This window comes from Arachis hypogaea, chromosome 15 (genome assembly GCF_003086295.3).
Source record: "Arachis hypogaea cultivar Tifrunner chromosome 15, arahy.Tifrunner.gnm2.J5K5, whole genome shotgun sequence".
NCBI lineage: Eukaryota > Viridiplantae > Streptophyta > Magnoliopsida > Fabales > Fabaceae > Arachis > Arachis hypogaea.
Genome location: NC_092050.1, coordinates 158,474,808 through 158,498,808, shown reverse-complemented (window position 1 = coordinate 158,498,808; position 24,001 = coordinate 158,474,808). Strand labels below are relative to the sequence as shown.

At 32.2% G+C, this 24,001-nt stretch overlaps 2 protein-coding genes across 3 annotated transcripts; one reads left to right on the top strand and one right to left on the bottom strand.

Annotated features, from left to right (window-relative positions):
- Window positions 1–5,683: 5,683 nt before the first annotated feature.
- LOC112751841 (large ribosomal subunit protein eL34) lies at window positions 5,684–7,743 on the bottom strand. The gene is made up of 3 exons (XM_025801126.3): window positions 7,314–7,743; window positions 6,037–6,146; window positions 5,684–5,955 (listed from the first exon to the last, which is right to left on the bottom strand). Exons 1-3 carry the CDS (start codon window positions 7,470–7,472, stop codon window positions 5,862–5,864), a joined length of 363 nt encoding a protein of 120 aa, XP_025656911.1. The 5' UTR covers window positions 7,473–7,743; the 3' UTR covers window positions 5,684–5,861.
- Window positions 7,744–16,954: 9,211 nt separating this feature from the next.
- LOC112751838 (uncharacterized) lies at window positions 16,955–23,165 on the top strand. Of its 2 annotated transcripts, none has more exons than XM_025801120.3 (6): window positions 16,955–17,334; window positions 17,750–17,976; window positions 18,073–18,183; window positions 18,407–18,565; window positions 18,673–18,914; window positions 22,514–23,165. In XM_025801120.3, exons 1-6 carry the CDS (start codon window positions 17,075–17,077, stop codon window positions 22,835–22,837), a joined length of 1,323 nt encoding a protein of 440 aa, XP_025656905.1. In that variant the 5' UTR covers window positions 16,955–17,074; the 3' UTR covers window positions 22,838–23,165. The 2 variants fall into 2 exon arrangements, with proteins under 2 accessions (XP_025656905.1, XP_025656906.1); XM_025801121.3 differs by having other exon boundaries at window positions 17,120–17,334; window positions 17,755–17,976.
- The last annotated feature ends 836 nt before the right edge of the window (window positions 23,166–24,001 follow it).

Here is a 24,001-nt window from a genome sequence, read left to right as displayed (position 1 = left end):
TTATTATGATTCTCTTAGTACCTATAAATACCCTTTTATATTGTATCATTCTAGATAACTTGAATAAGACACATAAAGCCTTTCTCTAGTTTAGTCTCTTGTTTCTAACAATCTTAAACAATTTTTTTATTTTTATTTATTTTTTTTATTTTTAATCAAATTTCTAATAAAATTTAATAAATAATCAAATATTTAGTATTGTATTAATGTTTTTATGCTGTTAAGAGTTTTTGACTAAAAACAATCAAGAGTTAAAAAAGAAAAAAAAAACTCAAAATCAATAAAAGCGTAGCCTAAAAAAGACAAAAATGTGCCCTAAGAAACAGGAATTGAAAAAGTGGGCACCCACGCCCGACGAGAGGTACTCTAACACCCGACGACCTCGAATCACTCCCGGCAGACTCCCCAGCACACCCGTTGGCCTTCATTCCACGCCCGGTAGACCCCTCCAAGTCTTCATACATGCCTGGCGGCCTATATTCCACGCCTGGCGGGCTGCTTCTCTTGGAATATGTTTCGGGGCTTTTTCCGCAATTATTGAGTAAATCCCCATAATAGTCCCTAAGATTCGTTACCCAATATGATCCCTGAGATCCCAATTGCACCATTGTAATCCTTCAGATACGGCTCCGGGCACCATAATAGTTCCTGTACAATTTTTCGGTGATGAGTCATGATCGTCGATCTGATGTGTCACGAAGATGCCACGTTGGAGAGCCAAAACGTTGGCATTTTGGGTTGGCACCCCAATTTGGCAAAAACGTCGTCGTTTGGCCTAAAATAAAAATATGAAACGCTCTTCATCAAAAACACACCATGTCTTCGCTTGTCTTCTCCACTTCCATCCTCTGTCTTCTTCTTTTCTTCTTCTTCTTCATCCTCTCTTCATGAATGCCACTACCAGGGACGGATCCAGAAATAGTATCATGGGGGCCAATAACATATATAATATTAAAAAATTATGCAAAAAATTATATAATGTAAAATACATTACAAAAATATACTGATAGAGAATATATTTTAAAGTACAAAAAATATATATGTACTTTTTATTAACGAAGTGGTCGATTCCTCATTTCATAAAATTCATCGATAATAGAATTTGTATCAAATTTTTCTGCAATTTTCTTTTCAATATAATTAAAAGACAATTAGCAAGAAATTTATCTTTCATTTTGTTTTTGAATTATTCTTCACAATATTCATAGCTGAAAAAGAACTCTCAGTTGTAGTAGTTGAAACAGAGAAAATTAATATCAAATGAATCAAGAAGGACGCTCACAAGAAGAAAAAATATTTTTTTAATATTGTTACTTACTTTAATTAAAAAATATTAGTAATAATATTTTTCATATTTTTTTAATATTGTTACTTACTTTAAATATTAGAAATCATTAATATTTAAGTTAGATTGGATTTTTATTTATATTAGACTAAATACTAAATAAATTAAAAAAAAAATTAAATCGTACTTAATAACTTATTACTATTAATCTTTTTTTTTTTAAAAGTTGGGGGGCCGAGGCCTCCACTCGCCCCCCTCCCCCCGTAAGTCCGTCTCTGGCCACTACCTTATGGTTCCATTGGTGAGGTTGAAATTCTTACACTCAAAAGATATCAAAATCAAGTTTTACTTCATCGTTCGTTTCCTCATACGTCAGAAACAAGAGATTCTACCATTTGTAAAGGTAATTTTTTTTATTCTTTTTTTGCAATGCATGATGATTTTTGTATATGCTTGTGTTGTGAGTGTGGTTGGAATTATGTTTTTTTTTTTTCTGTTACTATGGTTCTAGGGTTTGATTAGGTTGGGGTTTCATGAGATACTCTGTTTGATTATGGTCATGCTCTGTTTGAAAATAATGCTCTGTTACTTCCTTAGGGTTCCATTGGTGAGGTTGAAATTCTTGCACTCAGGGCTTTCTATTTTGAATTTAATACTTTTTGCTAGACAAAGACTACACAAGGAAAAAATAATCCTTTATGTTTTGCTGTAAAGTCCTCCATTTTGAGGCAACTTTGTTTAACATGCTCATGTTAATTGGCTGCCCTTTGTGTTATGTGACTAACTGTGTTAAGTTGAACCATTATCTTAATACAATTATCTTTTAAGTTTGAACCATTATCTTAATTCAGTGCTGGCTGATTTTCAATCACTTATACTGCCTTCTTTAACATATTACTGTTTTAATTAATTGAGTTATCCAAGTTTATATTCCATCAACAAACACCATTTAACAGTTTCTAATACCATAATCATATTATTATTTTTTACATATTGTTCATTCAATGAATACAGGGTACATACCACCAACTCTTTTAACTCAGGCTTTACAATACAGGATAACAATTAACACAATCAATACAGACACAACTAATACCAATAATTGGTTAACCAATTTTTTATTCCGGACATCTTCTTCTAATCTCCCAAGCCTCCAATCAAAGTTCATCTTCACTTCATGATTATCTCCATAAGATTCTGGTTTCTCAACTGGTTCATCCTGCCCAGTATCTGCCCACACAAAAAGCACATGTCATCTCTTTCTACTTGTCTGTAATCAAGCAAACATATAACATGCTCAAACTTCAAGGAAGAAGAATAAGAGAAGAACAATCAGGTAGGTAGGAGCAATCATAATAACACAAGTAATACTGATAACTCACATTATAATTGGGACAACTAAAAAATAGTTTATTTGGGTTTGAATCTATCCCTGACCACCTGAGATCTGGCCGGCAGCCGCAACCGCACCATTCCGGCACCCCGGATCTTCTGCTCCTGTTTTGCGTTCTCGTCCGATGGCCACTGCACGGTGAACTAATAGAGCTTCCAGCTCTAGTGTTTCCACCACCCATCATGGATATTCACTTCCAGCTCCAAGAACAACAGCAACAACTAGAATGGAAAAACAACGATGAAGAAGAAGAAGAAATTAACTTACTGAACATTTGGGAATTTAGGGTTAAATATAGAGAGAGGGACCACATTGGGTATAAATTGAAACTTTGCCAGCTCAACTAGCCGTTGGCATCATCCAGCGTGGCAAAACGAGGCCACATCAGCGTCTTGCTGATGACTCATCACCGAAAAACTGTCCAGGGACTATTATGGTGCCCGGAGCCGTATCTGGAGGATTACAATGGTGCAATTGGGATCTCAGGGACCACATTGAATAACGACCCGAATCTCAAGAACCATTATGGGTATTTACTCCGCAATTATCTCTAATACAATCTTGGATTAAACACAATTACAACATTCAGATACAACAATTAAATCCCAAGCTTAATTATCCATATCATTAAAAGTCTTAATTATTAATTCTTTCTAAAAATATAAGGAATTTAATTCATTTAGAATTTAAATTGAATTGTTATTTTGAATTTCAATTTAAAGTCATCAAGTCCTCGGACTACTTTTTTTTTTTCTTTCACTTTTTTATGGGTGACTAATTCTTTGTTAAATGGTTAGGAGCTTTGTTTATGTTTTTTATGGGTTATTAATCTACGTTTATTTTATTTTAAAATTTTGCATTGATCTATTCATGATTGAGTTATTCATTTTTCATTCGGATTAGTAGTATCAAAATGTATGCTAATCTCTTTTGAATTCTTTTATTATAATTGAAAATTTTGATATTTGAATTAAAGTTTGAAAACTTTCACATTACTCTTTGAATTCGGCTAGAAATAGTGGTTGAATTAGTGTGCGACATATACATGATTTTCAATCACTCTAATTTTGAATAAGTGACATATAATTCGGATTAGAACAACTTCTGAAAATTGTATTTTTTTTTTTAAATTTAACTGGACATAACTAACTTGAATACGTGACATATAATTCGACCTAAAGTACTTTTAAATCTTATTTGAATCTAAAATCAATTTTTATACTTAATCTCTTGATTAATTAATTGACGAATAATTAATGCTTGAGAACTGAGGAGCTAAGGAATCAGTTACTAAAGGTTTTATCGTGAAAGATCTTTGCAAAGTTCAAGATAAGTAACCAAAGTTTGGTTTCTTTAAAAGTATAAACACCTCCGAAACCATTGACTCTCACTATCATTATTTTTTCTCAAATCATTATTCAAGCTCACTGCTCGTGGCGTTCAAGTATTCAAGATTCTCAAAACTCTCAACAAAATACACTCTTGCCTTCCTCATCAATCAAGTTTTGTTAATTTAACTAAACTTTTAATTTGATATTTACTTGTTTAATCCTTTAATTCTCGTGAAAACGATATCCGCTCATCATGGTATTACTTGAACGATTTGGTGCACTTGCTGGAATCTGTGAGCTTCAAATTTCGCTCATCAAAAAATTATGTGAGTTAATTTGAATTGTAAAAGATTTAACATTTTAGTTTAATCTACAGAACAATTTGACTCGCAGTTGTATTTTTCATACACCAAATTGAAGCGTTTAATATTTCATAAGCCAAAGTGATTCATCCGTATAATTGATATTATTTGTCACTTACGGCATAGCTTAAAAACATAAATATAAAAAGTATTGTAAAGAACAATGGTGAAAATTATATATAATCCATCACAAAATTCACCGAGAATCCAGACTCCTATTAACATCATTATTTTCCTGTACAAATTTGTGATATTGATATTACTAACTTTGATTTTACTAGCTTTGTTCAGATAATGCCAGCCAGCTATCGCATCCTCATATCGAAAGGAGAAGAGAAGCAAGCAAGATTTTCTTGACAAATCCAGCTTCTTCAACGGCTCCCACACCTGATTTCTGAGCTTTGGAACTTTAGTAGTTGACTAGTTGGATTGGAAGCACCAGACATGGAAATGAGTAGTCTTCATATGCTACTAAATTAAGTGCAGTTGTTTTAATGTGACATGTTGCCTTATGTAGGGTAAAGGAACAACCTCCTCATCCTGGTTTACAAATAAAAAGTTCTGTTTCTGTTTCAATTCCATATAAATAGTTAAATAGATAATTATAAATAAGGAAATAATATTGTCATTCTTATTTTAATGTCACTTTTTTTTGGTAAATTCTTACAAATATACAATGCAAAAATATTATGTAAGTTGAATTATAAAAAGGAAGAGTGACATTATTTTTTCCTATATACTTACTCGGCTAATTGCTATTCCCAACTCTATCTAATTATCTATCACTATCAAAATAAGACGCTCAACACGGTATCAAACCTTATTCTTAATTTATCTTCTTAAAATGAATTATGAAATAATATATCTTATTATTTATTAAAACAAAAATTCATCTTAAACATTTTATACAATTAATAAAACATTAAAACCACTTAAAAATATTGATTTGTACTTTATTATTAATAAAATATCAATATACTTTTAAAATTTATTTGAAAAAACACTTTATATTATATATATATATATATATATATATATATATATATATATATATATATATATATATATATATATATATATACCATGTTCTGATATTTCACAAAAAAAAAAATTAAAATAGTGTATGTACATGTCCAATATCCATGTCCTTTCTTCATAACTCAACACTATGTATGTTGCTTAGGAATTTATGTACATTCATAACTCAATACACGTATTGAATTACAAATTTATTGTTTTATGTTGATGGCCACATTTTTGAAGTGTAAGAGTAGAGTAATATTTAGAAATCAAGATGAAAATAACATAGAATCTTGAGATAAACAAAACTGTATAGAAATGAATTTGTTAACAACCGTATTGGAATGTGTTCAGCCAAGACAACAAGAACAATGAACACCACAATAACACTAATAAAATTTGTGATTTACTATAATCACTCAAACCTAAGAGTCTTCCAAAAAGATATGATTCCATTCTGTTTTCCAAATTTAACCCTTCAAGGATTGCTTTTCCTTAGCTTTTTGGATCTTCAAGACCTTCTTCACAATCTTTTGCTCTTCAACCAAAAAAGCGCGAATAATCCTACAGAATCATGGAGCACATAAGCAAGAAACACCAAAAAGTATATATTATAGAAGATATATCACTACGTTGAAAACAAACCTTTCCCTAACAGCGCTTCCAGACAAAACCCCTCCATATGCACGGTTCACAGTCCTGCGATTTCTAGGCAACCTTGATCTCTTGTATTCCGCCGGCCTCAAGTGTGGAATCTGCAATTATCAACCATAAATCACATTATAACAAAGTAACCTTAGTTGTAGACACCATTGTACAAACTTAAAAAAACAAAAGTTATATGCCTCAAATGTAAAAATACTCTTGTACAAACAAATCCCTTGCAGTAAAATACACTTGACAAAGCACGGTAAAAACATGTATGATGCATAAACATGTGCATATTCACTATGCTCTGGATAATTAAGCTGAGAGCCTTATCCCAATGATGGGCCAGTTGCATAGATCAAACAATGCCACTGCACCAATATCATGTTTGAACGAAACTCATCTTAAATATCAAGAATGTGAAATTCCACTCAGAGCTTGTTTGGAATGCTAGGAATTAGATTTCACTCAAGAGTTGAATTCTTTTTCTTGCTTTGGAACAACTAAAAATGAATGACTTGAATTCCTTTGAGAATTCCAATTCTCATTTATCCTTCATTTGTAAATCAGACCAAAAGGGGTCTGATTTCCAAATCAACTCTCACACTCTTCAAACTTGAATTCTATTCCATTAATATATTGTAGTCATTCCAAATCATGGAATTGAGTTTCAAATAGAAATGAATTCTTTTCTTAAAGGAAATAGAATTCTTTTCTCATGTTAAATGGTTTCCAAACAAGCTCTCAAGGAAAAGTATCAAAAAGCTAAAGTACTAAACAAGAATCAAACTTTCACAACAAGCTAAACTACTAAACAGGAATCTCATAAAATTAATTTGTACCCGCAACAGGCACAAATCGATTCAGTCTCATATCAGACAAGTACAGCAACACAACGTTAACCTAAAGCTGCAAATGCCGGTTACATTTGTCCATCGACACAATATGATGCAAACCCATGGAGAGTTGCAGACTACCAGTTTTATCCTAAATGCAAAATAGCTCCATTTTAATAACTCTTCTCAGTGATCGAACTACACAGCTACCCGAACCCTAATGTAAACTCCTACAGTTCCCAGATTCTTCTAAAATGCATCAGTGCTCTCCAACCATGCATCTCCCACTACACAAACACTAGCAATTGAAAAATACAATTGAAATGCAAGAAAAAAAAACAAACAATTTCTACAGGGAACAACAAAGCACATCAAATTTATACGAAAAGGAGAAAAAGAAATAAAAATGGAAACAGAAAGAAAGAAAGAGGGACATACACCCTGAATCCTCTTGCCAGTGACGGGGCACTTAGGACCGCTGGCTCTCTTCTTGGTTGTCTGGTAAACGAGCTTGCCACCAGGAGTCTTCACCACTCTGTGTTGATTCGATTTCGTAGCATAGCTGTGGCGCTTCCGATAGGTAAGACGCTGCACCATCTTCTTTGATGTGCTCCCTCTGCTGCGTTAGGGTTTTTAGAAGAGAGGAGAAAAGGCGCCGCAGAGACGGATTATATGGTAGGGTACTTGATGAATGGATGAATTGAAATTGGCAATGACCTAGATCGGACGGTCATCATCTCATTTTGGACATTATACTTGCCTTTTTTTTTTTGTTCATCACATGGGCCATAAACAAGACCCACACCCACAGAAAGAACCGGTTACCACCTAACTCACTACACCACTAATAATACAACCACCCCAGCAAATGTTAATATTAAGAAGAAATATAAGGAGCTAATACCTGTACTGGATAATGTATATAATGGGGTTAATTTAAATTAAAATTAAATTAATATCATATGTTTATTATTTTTGGTATTCAGATGATTATTTTAAATAATATAGATGTATTGTATTTAATAAATTAATAGTATTTTATTATGGATGTTCGAATCTGTATTATAGCGGATGGTTACTTCTTGTATTGGGTCAAAGATTTAGTTCATTGTACACATTGTATACTTACTCCATTAGCTCCCTGGTAGAATTCTAATATTAATAGAAATTCAAGTGCAGTCAACTTCACATTGATAGTTGAAAACCGTTAGATAATTTGACTAAATTTTCATTTAACAGCTTTGGAGCAAGTCTTTGATTTCCATTGTTGAAGTGAGTATGCAGGAAGCAAAATTGGCCAAGGAGAAAATGCATGGGAGGTTAGCTTGTGGCCGACCGTTGCATCTTATCAGAAGCGGCATGGGACAGACAAGTCGTAGCGCAAAAATAGCCGCAATAAAGAACAAATTGAAATCCTTAGAGGAGGGTTCTAGGACCAAGAAGCAGAAGCAAAATGATGATATTTCTTGAACCAACCAAGTATGGACTATAAAATTGAAGGAGGCGCACGTATTGGTGGCACCCATAAACTAGAATGTCATATATTTGACTTAGCTTTTTTTTTTTTTAAGCCCGAAGCAATTTGCTTTATCATGACATTATATTAAGGAGGAATCTTCAAATTTAAAAGATGTACAAATATTAGTTTTGCACTACAATCATTGATTATTATTGTATCCACTTATTTGTATTACAAAGTAAGTTATACCTTGAGATAGGCAACTTTGATGATAAATAAACCAAAAGATTTACACCCAATTGATCCCAAAAGAATTTGAGATCTTCATTACGCAATAACAGCACACTACGCAATAACCACAACAAGCCAAACAGTAACTACCCTGAAACTAATTCCTGAACCTGTGCTTCTGTTTCTTGCATTTCCTATGAGTTTTTTTTTTTTTTTTTTTTTTTTTTAACAAGGTTTGCATACAATGGGGAAATTCTGATGTTTAGTATCCGAATGGATTTTCATGGCCCCTTTGTTCGTAAAGACAGCATTGAGACACCTTAAACACTTGTGCTGATGCACTTATTTGACTTAGCTATTTTTTTCTATTATTTTATTTTATTTTATTTTAAAGCTTGAGGCAATTTACTTTATCACATGACATTATATCAAATTTAAGATAAGTACAAATATTAGTTTATATTTTAGAGATAAGCAACATTAATGATACATAAATCAAAAAATTAAAACAATTTACTTAAATAAAATATTTGAGATTCATATTTATGCAAATACAATAATTCTCGCGGTATATGAGGAGACCGAATTCTAAGTTTGTTTTTAAATTGTCAAAATAAATTTAAACCATATAAATGAGTCTAGATAATGAATAAATAATAAAAAAGTATTTATTGAGGTAAACTAATTTGTGTAGAGAATGTTTATTAAGATCAAGGAAGGGTGTGTAAAAAAATACAGATTTTGGATTTTAAACCAAATTCAAAACAAACTATTAAAACAACAAATTTTAAATAAAAAATTTAAATCAAATCAAATTTATTTTATAATTTAATTTTTAATCCAAATGATTTAATTAATTTTAAATGCGGATCCAAGATTCTGATTAAAATTTAGATCTAAATTTTAAAAAAAAAAACTTTAACTTTGATTCAAGAATCAGTTCATACTTAATCACGCACAAATCCAGTCTTTTTCTCTTTGTCCTCTTCTCCTTCAACCGTTGAACGCCTCATCTCTTCTCCTTTCTCTGCTGGTGCTTCTTTCGTATTTAAATTAATTAATTTAATTTTCAGCTTATTTTAATTTTAATTTTATTCATATTATACACTAAACTCATTATGAGATTTTTAGTGTGGAGAGAGGGTGTGCGGTATACGTAACTGTCATTGTTGCAAATCAAATTAGTTTAATTACAACAATGCTAAGGAACCAAAAGGATATTAGCCAAATATCTCTGGGTGAATCCAAAATCTCTACGACTTAATATATATGGATGTTTTTTCTACTAAGTATCAGAATGTTTCTTTTTCATACTAAATGGATGTTCTTTTATATATTTTTCGAATTTTTTTGTATTGCAAATGTGAATGTCTCTATTTCTTTAAGAATTTCATATTTTTTTTAATTTTATAGATATTTAATTATTTTTACTAAAATATAACTGGATATTTCTTTTGTTAAGTATTAGGATATTTTTTTCCATATTAAATGAATGTTTTTTTTATATTTCTGTAATTGTGTAGTTTACAGTCTCTTTAATCATCAAAATAGCACCTAATATCCCAAAATGCAGAGAGCAACATCGTGATGATTTCATATGAATTTGGAATGATTAGCTTAGCGTATCCAATTTTTAACCAAAAAAATTTAAAAATAAAAAAGATATAGGCATAGGGAGTATGGTGGAACATAGAGCAGCGTAAAGTACCCCCAACGCATCTGCATTCTGCTCCCACAGGCCACAGCCTGACCTCACCGACCTCGAACCCGAACCCTCTCTTCGTCTCACCGCCCCAAACAAGACCCAACCCATTCGATTCATTCTTGCCTATCGCACCCTTCTCTATTCTCTTCTTATTCTGTTATTCATCAAAGCAACACCAACACCACACAAATCTCTCATATTTCTTAGCTATTTTTCACTGCGCAATCATCACAACAACATCAATATGGCTCCGGTAACACATCTGGTTCACGAAAGGGAAGCGGTTCTTGTCGACGGTGGCGAATCCGACGAACCAGATGTCGGTGATAGAAGAGGAGTGGGTCGCGGTGGAGAGGCGGAGAGGGCCCGACGGTGAGAGAGAAAGGTTTGTGTGTGTGATTATTGGAGGTGGGTAGGTTAATGTGAGAGAGAAGAGAAAGGTTTTTATAGGTTTCAATTAGGTTTACTTAATCAATTTTAAATTTTTTAAATTTTGAATTTAAAAATTTAAAATTAATTATTAATATAAATTAATGTAGTTTTGTTTAGCTTTTGGCTGGTAACCTCTTGGTTCCATATACTTTTCCATTTAATTATCAGCTAATTTTAATTATTTTACTTCTATTGTATACATTATACACTAAACTTATTGTCTCCTTATACTTTTTCTTTAAGTTTTTTAATCAATTGATAATTGTTGTTGAAGGTTGTAGAAGGCTTAGAGAAGGGGGGTTAAATCTATGACATTCTTTTACTTTAATGAAATAACATTTTTAAAACAAACTTTCAATTTGAATCTGTTTGAACTCAGCAGCAAAAAATTTATGAGACAATGTCTCATGAATATCAGAAAACAGAAAAGAGAAGCTGACAACATCATGTATCCTAGTTCGGTTGCCTTGTATGTGCAATACAACCTACATCCAGTCGTTGTGGTGAAATTTTCACTATAGTTAAAGTATTACATACACCAATTCCACAGATTGACACAATCCTTTCACACTCAAGTTCTAACCTAACTTGACTTGGTTATGCTAAGACCTAACTCTTCACTCTTAGTGCTAACCCAACTAAAAAAAGGATACCTTATTGGTACAAGATACAAGATACAGAATCAACCTAAAGAAATCTGAAATAACTCTAGGCTTTTCTCTCAAGTGTTTCTCTCTACCTCTTTCCACTCTTAGGCTCTTTCAATGACTCTCTCATTCAGCCTTTTACCTCAAGAAATTACAGAAAGATAAACATTGAAAAGAAAATTAGAATCTATAAAACATGAAGGAGATTAATGTTTCAACAGCCTCTTTGCTGTGTGATAAACCAGATTTGCTTGCCTCTGATTTAGTTCCTCATTCTGGCGGAATGCTCCTTTGACTAGGAAGTACTGTCCAAGTTGATGAACTTTTTCAGAGAACTTTTCTCAGAACGTAAACCTCAAAACACTGGTTATCTCTCCTTAGCTTTAGAATGATGAAAACTCTTCTTTTGTATCTCCTTACATGTTGCTGTGTTGCTTTCTCTTAGGTCAACCCTCGAGCTATGTGCTTTACCAACTCACCATATCACTTTTCCAGTTAATCCTCAAAATAGGAACTTTGATTCTGACCCTTTTTGTTGACCAAAAGCCACAGAAAAGCAAAAACAACTATTTTCAATGGTAAAAACCAGATCTTAGCCATTGAAACACTACTTGGTCCCCAAGTCACAAATTTGACCATAGATTTGCAGCAATATTGATCAGAGGTCATCTTTTCCATCTATCCCAATTTGGAGCGGCAGAGAGTTGAAGATGAAGAGAAGAAAATGAGATGCATGTAGAAGGAAATAAATCACCTTTAGCTTCTAACTTCTCTTGATACAGTTTGATGTGGGTGATTAGACTTCAACCTTTTTTGCTAAACCTTCTCTTTCTTGCTTCTTTGGTGAACAGCTTAGGAGCTAAATTTTCTTTCTCTCTTTGAGTTCTAACCATAAGGAAAAAAGGTGAACGTTACTTTTGGTGAAAGCAAATTGGAGGGATTTGAATGAGAGATGCAATTGGACTTGGATCAGTTATCATTCATGCAACCCGTTTGATTTCTTTAGCCCATCTGATTTCATTTACTTTGATTTCTTTCGGCTTTCTTTGTTTGTACAACCCATCAGTTTTGATTTTCTTATCTATTTTACTGGGCTGCTGCACCAAGGAATTTTGGCCTACAATACTCAACCAAAATAATCAAAACTATTTGGGTGATTAGTCCAATAATCTTATGTTTGTCATTATCAATTATGTTAGTTAATTTTTTAACTCAACAGTTGTTCCTCCTGATTTGAGCGCTACTGAATTTCTTGATTCCGCTGTTCTTTTTCATTCTTCTAACCTGAGCTTTCGTTTTTTTTTTTTATTCTTCTCTTTTATTTTTTTTAATCTTTGTTTGACTGTGTTTTTTATGTTCTGAACTTTTTTAACAAAAGAAAGAGAGTAGAGAGAACTATAATTTTAAACTTTGAACTTGTTTAGGGTTTAGGGTTTTTCCATGAATTCCCTGCTATGTTTAGGACTTAGGAGGAAGGCTTTCTTGCACTAGTATATTTTCTTACTCTGGTCTTGGGATATAAAGGTTAAGTGGTAGTGAGAGCTTGGACACATGTTTTGTAGTAGTGATGCGGCATTTATCTGATTGTTTTATATTTGGAGTTTGTTTAAAATCTGGTTTTTGAGATTAAAAAATCTAATTTCAAAACTAGATTTTCGAAAAAAGAAAACTAAATTTTAAATTTAAATATAAAAATTGGTTTAAAATCGATTTTCATTTTTTAAAACCAATTTAAAACCAATTTATTTTTAATTCTATCCTAATTTAATTTCATGAACCATAAAATTAGTTTTAAAATAATACAATTTGGATGTTTGAAAGGGGTGTCCGCGGTGCAGTTTGGTTCGATTTTTGAGTGAAAAGTCATCCGATCCTATCGTCTAATTAAACTGCGGTTCAGTTTTTTATCGAAGCCATCCGAATCAAACCAAACCCATTAAAATCGGTTTGATTTAGTTCGTTTTGTTCAGTTTTTTTAGTCAATTCAAAAAAAATACTTCCATACTACTTCACAAAGTCATAACATGATATATTTATAATCATTTATTTCTTCGAAGGAAGAAATCACTTTTATACTACTTCACAAAGTCATAACATGATATATTTATAATCATTTATTTCTTCGAAGGAAGAAATCACTTTTAGACGAATTACCAAACATAATCAGTATACATCAAAATCAATTCTACAAAAGTTAAAATGCAAACAAAGCTTACCTCTACAATAGGGCCTATTCTAAAAGTTTCCATGACCTCTTCTTTAGACACGAATGTAAGAAGTGGAATGAGTGTAAAAGGAATTTGAATTGACTAAACCACATTGAGCCATTCATTCATAGTATCAAATGAACTCTCTGATGTATTAAAAACTATAGCAGTTATCATTGTTGGAACAATAGCACAACTTCTAATAATCAATCACCTTAACCATTTCTTTATATTTAGCTTCAAAAATCCTTCAATTATGAATTGTCCTGCATATGTTCCTGTAATTGTAATTGTGCTACTTTGTCCCGTTGCTAACAAAAGTAATAAATTATACTAAATCAGTTCAAAGTAATTTTTTATTTTTATTTTTAAACAAATTTATAGTTTGAAAATTAAATTCAACTGATTTTAAAATTAGATTTTTAGTTACAAAATTTGGTTTGAAAATTAAGTTTTTAAAAATTGGTTTTAAAATTAAATTTTTTGTTAAAAAAAATCTAGTTTGAGATTAAAAAATCTAGTTTCAAAATTAGATTTTCGAAAAAAGAAAACCACATTTTAAATTTAAATATTAAAATTGGTTTAAAATCGATTTTTTTTTAAACCGATTTAAAACTAATTTCTTTTTAATGCTATTCTAGTTTAATTTCATGAACCATAAAATTAGTTCTAAAATAATATAATTTGGATGTTTGAAAGTCCAAACTATACCCACTCCTAAAATCAACCAATAAAAAATATAAGTGAGAACCATTTTACTAAACTATAATTAGTTATTGTAAGGTAAAAATGAAATACTATGAACCATGTTAAAGTGATAGTTCTGGGATTTTTTGAATTTAGGTGAGTGATTATATACTAGTAAATCATGAATATTAGGTTGTATAGGTTCATTTGATTTTCATGATTTCAATTAGGAAATGATCTTCTTGTGAATAAAAAAAAAAAAATATATATATATATATATATATATATATATATATATATATATATATATATAATTGTTCTAGGCTTCTAGCTTCTAGCTGTATTTTATTCGTGGTATTCCATTGTTTCTCATTGTTTGGACGGTTGGACCTTGGATACTTAGGGTTATTTTAAGGAAATTTTTTGATAAAAAATAAAATTGAATGAAAAACAAAAAATTATACTTAATTTTTAAAAAATTTGTGTATTGTATATGATAATTTCTCTTTTTAGGTTTTTTTTTTTTCATTCTAAAAAAAATCATCTTTATCTTTTACCATTTTTTTTTACCGTAACATTATCTTTATATTAAGAAAAAAAATAATTTTCTTCATCAAAATAATTTTTTTCAATTAGTATACATAGGCTTAGGCTGTGTTTGTTTTTGAGAACAGGACAAGACAAAACATTGAGAAGAAGACATAAAGGACAGAGATACAAAATCTTTTGTTCTTGTATTCTGTTTGGTGATAAACTAAAATAAATTATGAAAATCTAATTTATTCTCATTTCCTTTTTATTCAAAAAGTTTGAGACGAAAAATTTAATTATGAAAAATTAATAAAAATAATGAAAGAAAAAATAAAAAATAAGCTGTGTTTTTTGTTAGTGTTTCCGTGTCCTTTCTGTCAGAATTGACGCAAAATACACTAATTCAGTGTCTCTGGACACATTGTCTCTATCCATGTCTCCTCTGTCAAATACGATTTTGTGTTTCAATATCCTTGTCTCAATATCCTGTCTCTGTAAACAAACACAGCCATAGAAATATAGCTTTTCATAAATCGTAGTAGAATTAGGGCCGTTTATGGTTAAATGTGTTTTTTTATAAACCGTAGTAAAAGTTTTACAGTTTATATGTAAATCCGCCTCTTAATAAATTGAACTTTATATTTGTGGGTTTTAGGAGTTTTTTTTTTTTGTTTTAACCCACTAAGAGGTTATAAATACCTCTTTAGTTATTGTAGTCGCAGATTGAGTGATTAGAAGTGCCAAAACACTTTTTTGGTTTCAAGATGAAATCATGGTGTAGACAAGTGAGGTTGAGTGAGTCCCTCTCTTGTTGTACGGTGAATTGGATATAAGATCTTTTCGATTCAATTCCCAAATTTTGACGTGAACGAATTAAGTTGAGGAGTTCTTTTGTTGTTGTATCAAGAAATTGGATAAAAATTAAGTGATTTTCTTTGTATTCAATTTTAATCTATCCCTTTTATTTTCTATTTTAATTTTAATGTATCTTTCTTATTTAATTTCAATTCATGTCATTTTGTTTTTATCCTTTTTTCATATTATTTAGTATCAGAACTCAAGTATTAGATTAATTCTTATTAATCTATGTCTGTTCTTCTTATATCCAAATAAAAAAGAGCCGAATATATTTCACGTCCTTCTTTATGTTCTTATCTTTCTTGTTTGCATTTCACTATTATCTAGTGGTTCTTGTTGATTTTATATTTAAAAAAATAAAAAGTATACAGTGCAAAAAAATAGAAAAAAAGAAAAATACGAAAAAAAAAGAAATTATCTTCTTTATATTTGTCCTTTTTCATATATTATTTTTTCTGCTACAAGATTTGATGATGAATCTTGTTTTGAAGAAGATGAGAAGAATGATACGTGCTTCAAATGCTCGTGACATGAAGAGATCAAATATTATTTAAAAGTTATTAGTTTATTTTGATGTATTTTGATTTTTGTTTATTTAGTTACTAAATTAGACTTTGTGTCTGTGAACTTTAGGATTTTCTTTATTTTAACTTATTAAGAGGTTATAAATTCCTTTATAGCTATTGTAATTGTAGATTGAGTGATTAGAAGTGCCAAAATATTTTTTTGGTTTCGAGATGATACCATTGTGTGAATAAGTGAAGTTGAGTGAGTTCATTTCTTGTTGCACGGGAAATTGGTGGAAGGTTGATGAATCCCTTCGATTCAATTCACAGACTATGGGGTGAACAAATTAAGTTGAGGAGTCACTTTTTTGTTGTATCAAGAAATTAAAAAAACATAAAATAATTCTCTTTGTATCTAATTTCAATCTATTCATTTTATTTTTTATTTCAATTTTAAATGTATGTTTTTTATTAATTTCAATTTATGTCATTTTATTGTATTTAAATAAATATAAGAGGAATGCTGAGAGACCAGCAGATTTTGTGATTTTTAGTCATTAATTAGCTATTAATAGTATTTTTAATAGTATGAAATTAAATTTAATAATATGAGATTACTTAATTTTTTACTGATTAAATACTGGCCAAATTTTAATAAAATTGTTGTGCTAAACTTCCTATAAATGTAAATTCCAAATTGTTTTATTTGAGTGAATTGTCCAAAAAATTTATACCCTCCTTATCCCAAAAGAATTTGAGATCACAATCTAGTCATTAACAATGTTACTATCAAGGTTTCTAAGAGTGAAACATTCACCAAGTCACTCTGCAACGCACGTGTTAAACCATGTCCTTTTGCCAGGTGAAATGCAACCGGATAGATAGATAGATAGATAAGCCATTCTCCAATCTCAGCTCAGCTCAGCCCTTGCCAACATGGCTTCCATCCCGATACGGTGGTCACCGCCGCTCACCGTCTTTTCTCCCCCGTGCCACGTGTCACTCCTTCCTTCTTTCAACCCGTTTGTAGTTCCACTGCGAAGAAGGACCACAACCTCGTTTTTGTCGAAGAAACCTCGTTCACGTCCAAGTGTTTCGGTAGTAGTGAAGTCACAGCTGAGTCAACCCATCATATCCCCTAATGACCACTGGGCAACTTGGTCAACTCTCTTCTCCATTGGTGCCTTTGGTCTCTGGTCAGTATTCATTCATCTCTCTCATCTATCTCACCACTTTATCATTTCCAACTTGGTAACTGTTTTGGATGCCCCTTTTGTTTGGTTCATCTGAAAACCACAGAAAGTTTATAAATTTCACCTTCTTTTTCTTCTTCTTCATGTTTCGGTTGTACTTGTAGTAAAAGCTTTACTTAGTTGTACATATGAACATGTTCCTCGTGAGAATCCTGAGTTCCAAATTTCTTGGAAGCTGGAAACTCAAGTAAGTAATGTAAGATTACATTCAGAATTTCAGATTTTGGGTTATAGGAGATTAGTACTTGAGTTAAGCAAAATGTGACTGTTAAGTATATGGAATTTCCTGTCATATATATTCTGAGTAACATAGACTATTCTATTAAGTATATATCAACATGTTTGTGTGGAATGCAAGGTCAGAGAAAACCAAGATTGGGAGCATGGTAAGTGCTGCTCTGGTGAGCACATTAGTTGGGCTTGCAGCAAGCAATTTAGGAATACTTCCATATGAAGCACCAGCATATTCTCTTGTCTTGGAGTTTCTCCTACCCTTAACCATTCCATTGCTATTGTTTAGAGCAAACTTGCATCAAGTGGTGCGTTCCACGGGGACGCTGCTCTTAGCTTTCTTACTTGGTTCAGGTGATACTGATACCAACTTTAATGCATTCCCTAAACATTTTTTCTTAGTTGATATTTGTAAAGTAATTTGATTTTTAATCATGTGGTGGATGGCAGTGGCTACAATTGTTGGTACTCTAGTGGCGTTTCTAATAGTGCCTATGCGATCCCTCGGCTCTGATAACTGGAAAATAGCTGCTGCTCTCATGGGTAGTTATATTGGTGGATGTAAGTGCTCAAACAATTTGCCTCTGAATTTAAATGCATGGATGTAGATTAAAATTTCAATATGTTGAAGTTTTTGTGATAGGATATCCTTTAAACATTAGCATTCTACTAACCAGCCTTAACTAGTGAACTTATTTTGAATGTGAACATTCATTTTAACAGTTATAAAAGCATGATAACTGAATGAATTTCCTTTGTCCTGTTTTCTTGTTGATTACTGTAGCTGTTAATTATGTTGCCATTTCAGAGGCGCTTGGCATGTCCGCGTCGGTTCTAGCTGCAGGAGTGGCCGCGGATAATGTTATATGCGCTTTATATTTCTTGGTATTGTTTGCATTGGCTTCTAAAATTCCTCCTGAGGCTGCAGCTCCAACAACCACAGGTACAAATCCTAAAACAGTATCCTAACATAAGAGCAAGAATTTGGATATCAAAGTCACATTCTCAAATGAGAACTGTTAGATTGATTTTGGTGAGTAATCTTGGCAGATAATGCAACTGATTTGGAATCGGATTATCAGGGCAACATCCCTGTGTTGCAGAGCTCTACAGCTCTTGCTACATCTTTTGTAATATGTAAAGTTGCTGCATACCTAACAAAATTATCTGGAATTCAAGGAGGAACGCTCCCGGCAGCCACGGCTATCATAGTCATTTTAGCCACTCTTCTCCCTAAGCAGATTGGTTCCCTTGGACCTGCCGGTCACACTCTTGCACTGGTCTTGATGCAGGTAACAAGAACAAAGTCTTAAATTTTGCCAATTTAAGTTAAGACACTAGTAGTTTGCATAAAGTAGGCCACATAATATCAGTTCATAAAAATTTAAGAGAATTGATGTGGAATGGAGATTGGGAAGGATAAGAAAAAAGGGTAAATTACTCTGACCTTCCTTGATGTTTCTGAAATTTGTCAAATTCACATTGATCTTCTCCTCTTTTACAAATTTCAGGAGAGTTAGGTGTAGTGCCACCTAAATTATAAGGGGAGGACAATGTCATATTTTACCAAAAAACCATGTTTTTTTTTTTGGTGACTACCAAAAAACCATGTTACATACATAAAAAAAACAGATACCAAATTAGTCACCTAAATAAAATACATATTAAAATACAACTTTTAGTGTCACAATAATATTCTTCCTTATATATATTGGAATCTACCTACCTCTTGGTATTTTTTCGTCACATCATATCACATATTTTTAACACTTTACAAGTAAAATAATCATATTAGGTATACATTAAAATTAACTACTAAAATTAATTATTAAGATAAAATACATATTAGAAAATAAAATACACATTAAAAATAAATTAATTATATACTAATAACTAATTTTGATGATTGATTTGTGTGTAAATAACATTTTTGCAAGTAAAAATATATAAACACAAAACTACTATTATAACCACTTATTAATCAATTAAAAAAACCTAAACAACATTGTTCCGAAAAACTGAATAACAAGAGTAACTACATCAGAGAAGAGTGGCAATGAAAAATCTAGAGATGTTGATTGGGATAACACCAAACAGGACGACAGAAAAACTTGACATCCCGTAATATTCTTCGGAAACTTCTATCCTTCAAGTCGAAGATGCCAGTGTCACATGTGGAAGCAAAGTCTTGTGATTTCAGATCTATTAAGTTATCCGTGTAGTAAATTTGATTTCCTTTGCCTAGAAAATTGGCAGGTAACATCTGAACACTGGAATTGAATCCGATCAAGACTACGTAATTCCCTAAACTATGTAATCTTGACCATGTTTTGGAACCTTTTCTGAGTTCATAGATGTCAAATTTCTTGGTCTCCAATTCCTTCTCTATGCCCCTCAACCGAGCAAAAAGTCTTACCAACATCAATATGTTTCCATTGGCACATCCAACCAGATACTTCAACACAGAAGTGGATGCGGTAAACCCAATTGGAGGTGGGGCATGGATTCCTCCCACAACAGTCCCAGATTCTGTGTTTGCATCAAATTCGTATATCTGGCCACCATAGTTTACAGCATATATCTTCTCCTTAAAAAATATGACATCTTCGAAATTTGTGTTTCTTGTGAAGCCAGACCATGACCATCTCTTATTGTTAGGTTTGTAAAAGGCTAATCTTCTGCAATGTCCATATATAGCCACCGCCATAAAATCTTTGTTATCATTGTTAGGAGGTGAATTTATGACAACCTTCCAAACTTGGATCTTGTGCATATAATCGCGCTCTAGGTTAGAGATTTTGTCAAAAAAATCCCAAAAAGTATATTCATCATCTCCAGGATTATACTCGATTATATTGGGAAAAGTTGACAGTGGAGGAAGATCGAAATGCATCTTTGTAAATGGATTTAACATTTGCATCATACCTTCGGATATTGTTAGGGTGATCAACCATCCATAACAGGAACCACGAATGAGGATGTCCAGCATCTGCATACCTGGCAGCATGGCATGGTAGACTCCCTTCTCTTCAAGAACCTTAGTCTCAAGTGTATCTTCATCGGCAACAGGTAAATGCATCAGACTGTAGATCTCCTCCTCCTCTTCATCAAAACTAGTCTTGAAAGTTTCTTCAGGTAACAGCAACCACGGAATTTCGTTGCTTCCGAGTTTGAGGTTCCATTCCTTGCAAACCAGTCGAAGTGGGATGTGGTCGTCGTAGGAATGGAGCCGCTTTGTAATTTCCTTCAACGTATCTGGATGGATGTCTAGCCATCGATCAGTCTCACGCATGTTTCAGATTTATGTCAAGGTACAGGTTCGCTATTTAATCTCAAATCTCAGAAGCGACGAACAAAAAGCCTGTGCAATGCGCGCATGCAGAATCCACAAATTCAGGGAACAACCAACAGTGTAGAAAACAATTTAAATCATCAACTTTTTGAATCGAAAAGAACAAAATTTTCTTCTTAAAAAAAGCTATACAATCTATAATAACAGTAACATCCAATCTATAATTGCATCCAATTCAGCATTATTAAACACAAATCAAATGAAAAAAAAAAAAAAAACCCAATTATTTCTTCCCTCCATTATAGGGTTTGAAAAAAAAGAAACAGATACATATTCAAACGCGCTAAAAACAGGGACAGGGGACTCACGGTGGGAGGGTGGCGCCGCAGCGGCGGGTAGCGCGGCAAGGAGGAAGGTCGGCGATGACGGTGGGCACGGACGTCGCTCAGAACGCGCGTGGAGGCCCCGGCAAAGACGACGCCTGGAATTGGGTGGAGGCGGCGGGTTGGTCAACTCGGCGGCAGCGACGTTGAACGGAGCTCGCGAATGGCAGCGGAAGACTCGGCACTGGTGGCCGTTCCACGTTGGCGGTGACTTCACCGGCGGATGACGGCGGCGCAGCAGGGATGGCGAGTGAGGGAAGAAGAGGAAGGATTGTGCAGTGAATTTTTGAATTTTTACCGAGTGTGAAAAGGTAACTAGTGGGTGAGTTTTTGGGGTGTTTTTTAAATTGTTTGGGCTTTTTGTTACGGAGCCCATCTGAATTTTTGAATGTTTGGGCTTTTTTGGGCTTTTACGTATTAGTACGATTTACCGAAAAAAAAAATATATTAGTACGAATATCTTGTAGATTCTAGATAGAACTGGATTATGGGCATCATTGGTGCACTTAAAAAAAAATCTTTTTAATTTTTTTAAAAAGTAAGAAAAATTTAATAATAGAAATTTCAACTGAAAATATTTTTAAATATCAATTAAATACAATAATATGTTATTTATTTATTATGTTAAAATATTTTTTTCAATGTCTATAAAAAAATGAGAATTATAATTTTTTTAAAAAAAAATTGCAAAAATACTAAAATTAGAAAACAAATATTTTTTACTGAAAAAAAGTTTGTAATATGTAAAGTTGCTGCATACGTAATAAAATTATCTGGTCTTGAAGCAGGTAACAAGAACAAAGTCTTAAATTTTGCCAATTTAAGTTAAGACACTAGTAGTTGCCTAAAGTAGGCCACATAATTATCAGTTCATAAAAATTTAAGAGAATTGATGTGGAATGGAGATTCAGAAAAAGGGTAAATTACTCTGATCTTTCTTGAGATTAAATGATATTACATAAGATGTTTCTGAATTTGTCATATTGACATTGATCTTCTCCTTTAGTCCTCTTTTACAAATTTTAAGGGAGTAAGCTGTAGTGTCACCAGAATTATAAGCGAGGACAATGTCATATTTTACAAAACAACTATATTACGTGCATTAAAAAAAAAACAGACACCAAATCAGCCATTTGTATAAAATACATGTTAAAATACAAATTTTAGTGTCACATTTTACAATTTGGAAAATGTGACATGAGGTGTGATTTGCCAGGTATTTTTCGCGGTGGTGGGAGCGAGTGGAAGTATATGGAATGTGATAAAGACTGCTCCAAGCATCTTCTTGTTTGCATTAGTTCAAGTTAGTATCCATCTTCTTGTGGTTCTAGGATTGGGGAAACTGTTTAAGTTGGATCTGAAACTGTTGTTGTTAGCATCAAATGCCAACATTGGAGGACCTACAACAGCCTGTGGCATGGCCAAGGCAAAACGCTGGGAATCTTTGGTGGTTCCTGGAATTCTTGCAGGCATTTTTGGAGTCGCAATCGCAACATTCCTTGGTATTGCTTTTGGTGTCATGGTTCTCAAACACTTGTAGAGATTACCAATTTCTAAGATTCAAATATCATCATCAAATTTCAAGTTAGGATGCTTAAACCAGTTTCAAAGTTCCACTTGACATAGTGTTATGCTTCATCTACTATTAGATTACACTTTTATAGTGTCATTGAAGTTTGCAAATTATAGCTTAAATTAAGCCAAGTGAGAAGAATAGTTAGTTAAATTTTATAAATATGAATTGGTCAAGGCTGAAACATAAAATTTTATGGCTATTTTAGGTTATCATGTGATTGTTAATTAATATACTTAATTTTGACTATTCATTTGTATCTAAGTTAATTACTAAGATTTGCTCCTCTCCCACATGCATGTTACATCAATTTTTTTTCTTTTTCCTTTTTTTTTTTACTTGACCTACCCAAAGGTTTAAGATACAAGATATGCTGAAACACAAACTTACTAAATATGTTTATGAATATATTTTAATATGAAACACCATAAATTAAACCAACGATCAAACTACAAAAGGTTAAAACATGCTATAAACTTTGATTCCATTTTTTTTTTGGGAAAAAAATGTATTTGCCCCATGATGTGAACGAAGACTTTGTTTTCCTAAGAGACAACTTTGTAAATGTTTGAAAATGCTTCCACTATAATAGATCATAATAAACAACATTCGGATTCAGACTTTGAAAGAAGAATATTAAAAATTCAAGTAAATATCTCTTAAGTATTTAATTATCATAAGTGATTCAATATACATATGTCTAGCTTCTAGAATGTAGGTGATGATATATTTTTTTATAAATAATAAATGTAATTAAACATAGTTTTTTTTTTTTTGGTTTCTTACGGTAACTTTAGGTTAAGAATTAATCTGTTACTAATCAGAGTTCCATTTAAAAATTTGTAACATGCACAAAATGGCAATCAAACACCTGACATTTGTTTAAAATTTGGTTATGTAACTAACCATAGTTTAATATCATAAAATCCTCTCAAATCCTATGTATTAGGTTATCATTTTCTTTTTTCAAAATAAAGTAAAGACATATGCGCGTCTGAATGAGTTCAAGTATTGGAAACTTTATGTTGATTAAAGAAGTTGAAAGGTGAATTGAATGAGATGAGAGTTTATGTTTCTCAAAAGGTTTGACTTTAGTTCATTACTAATTCAAGCACCCTTTCCCGTGACAAA

Bases quoted from the DNA above. Each gene is read 5' to 3' on its own strand.
- LOC112751838 (XM_025801120.3), top strand. From the start codon at position 17,075: ATGGCTTCCATCCCGATACGGTGGTCACCGCCGCTCACCGTCTTTTCT. The intron at 18,566-18,672 runs GTACAAATCCTA...TAATCTTGGCAG, and splicing joins TGCAGCTCCAACAACCACAG to ATAATGCAACTGATTTGGAA. The intron at 18,915-22,513 runs GTAACAAGAACA...GTGATTTGCCAG, and splicing joins TTGCACTGGTCTTGATGCAG to GTATTTTTCGCGGTGGTGGG.
- LOC112751841 (XM_025801126.3), bottom strand. From the start codon at position 7,472: ATGGTGCAGCGTCTTACCTATCGGAAGCGCCACAGCTATGCTACGAAA. The intron at 6,147-7,313 runs GTATGTCCCTCT...TGATAATTGCAG, and splicing joins CTGGCAAGAGGATTCAGGGT to ATTCCACACTTGAGGCCGGC. The intron at 5,956-6,036 runs GTTTGTTTTCAA...ATGATTCTGTAG, and splicing joins GGAAGCGCTGTTAGGGAAAG to GATTATTCGCGCTTTTTTGG.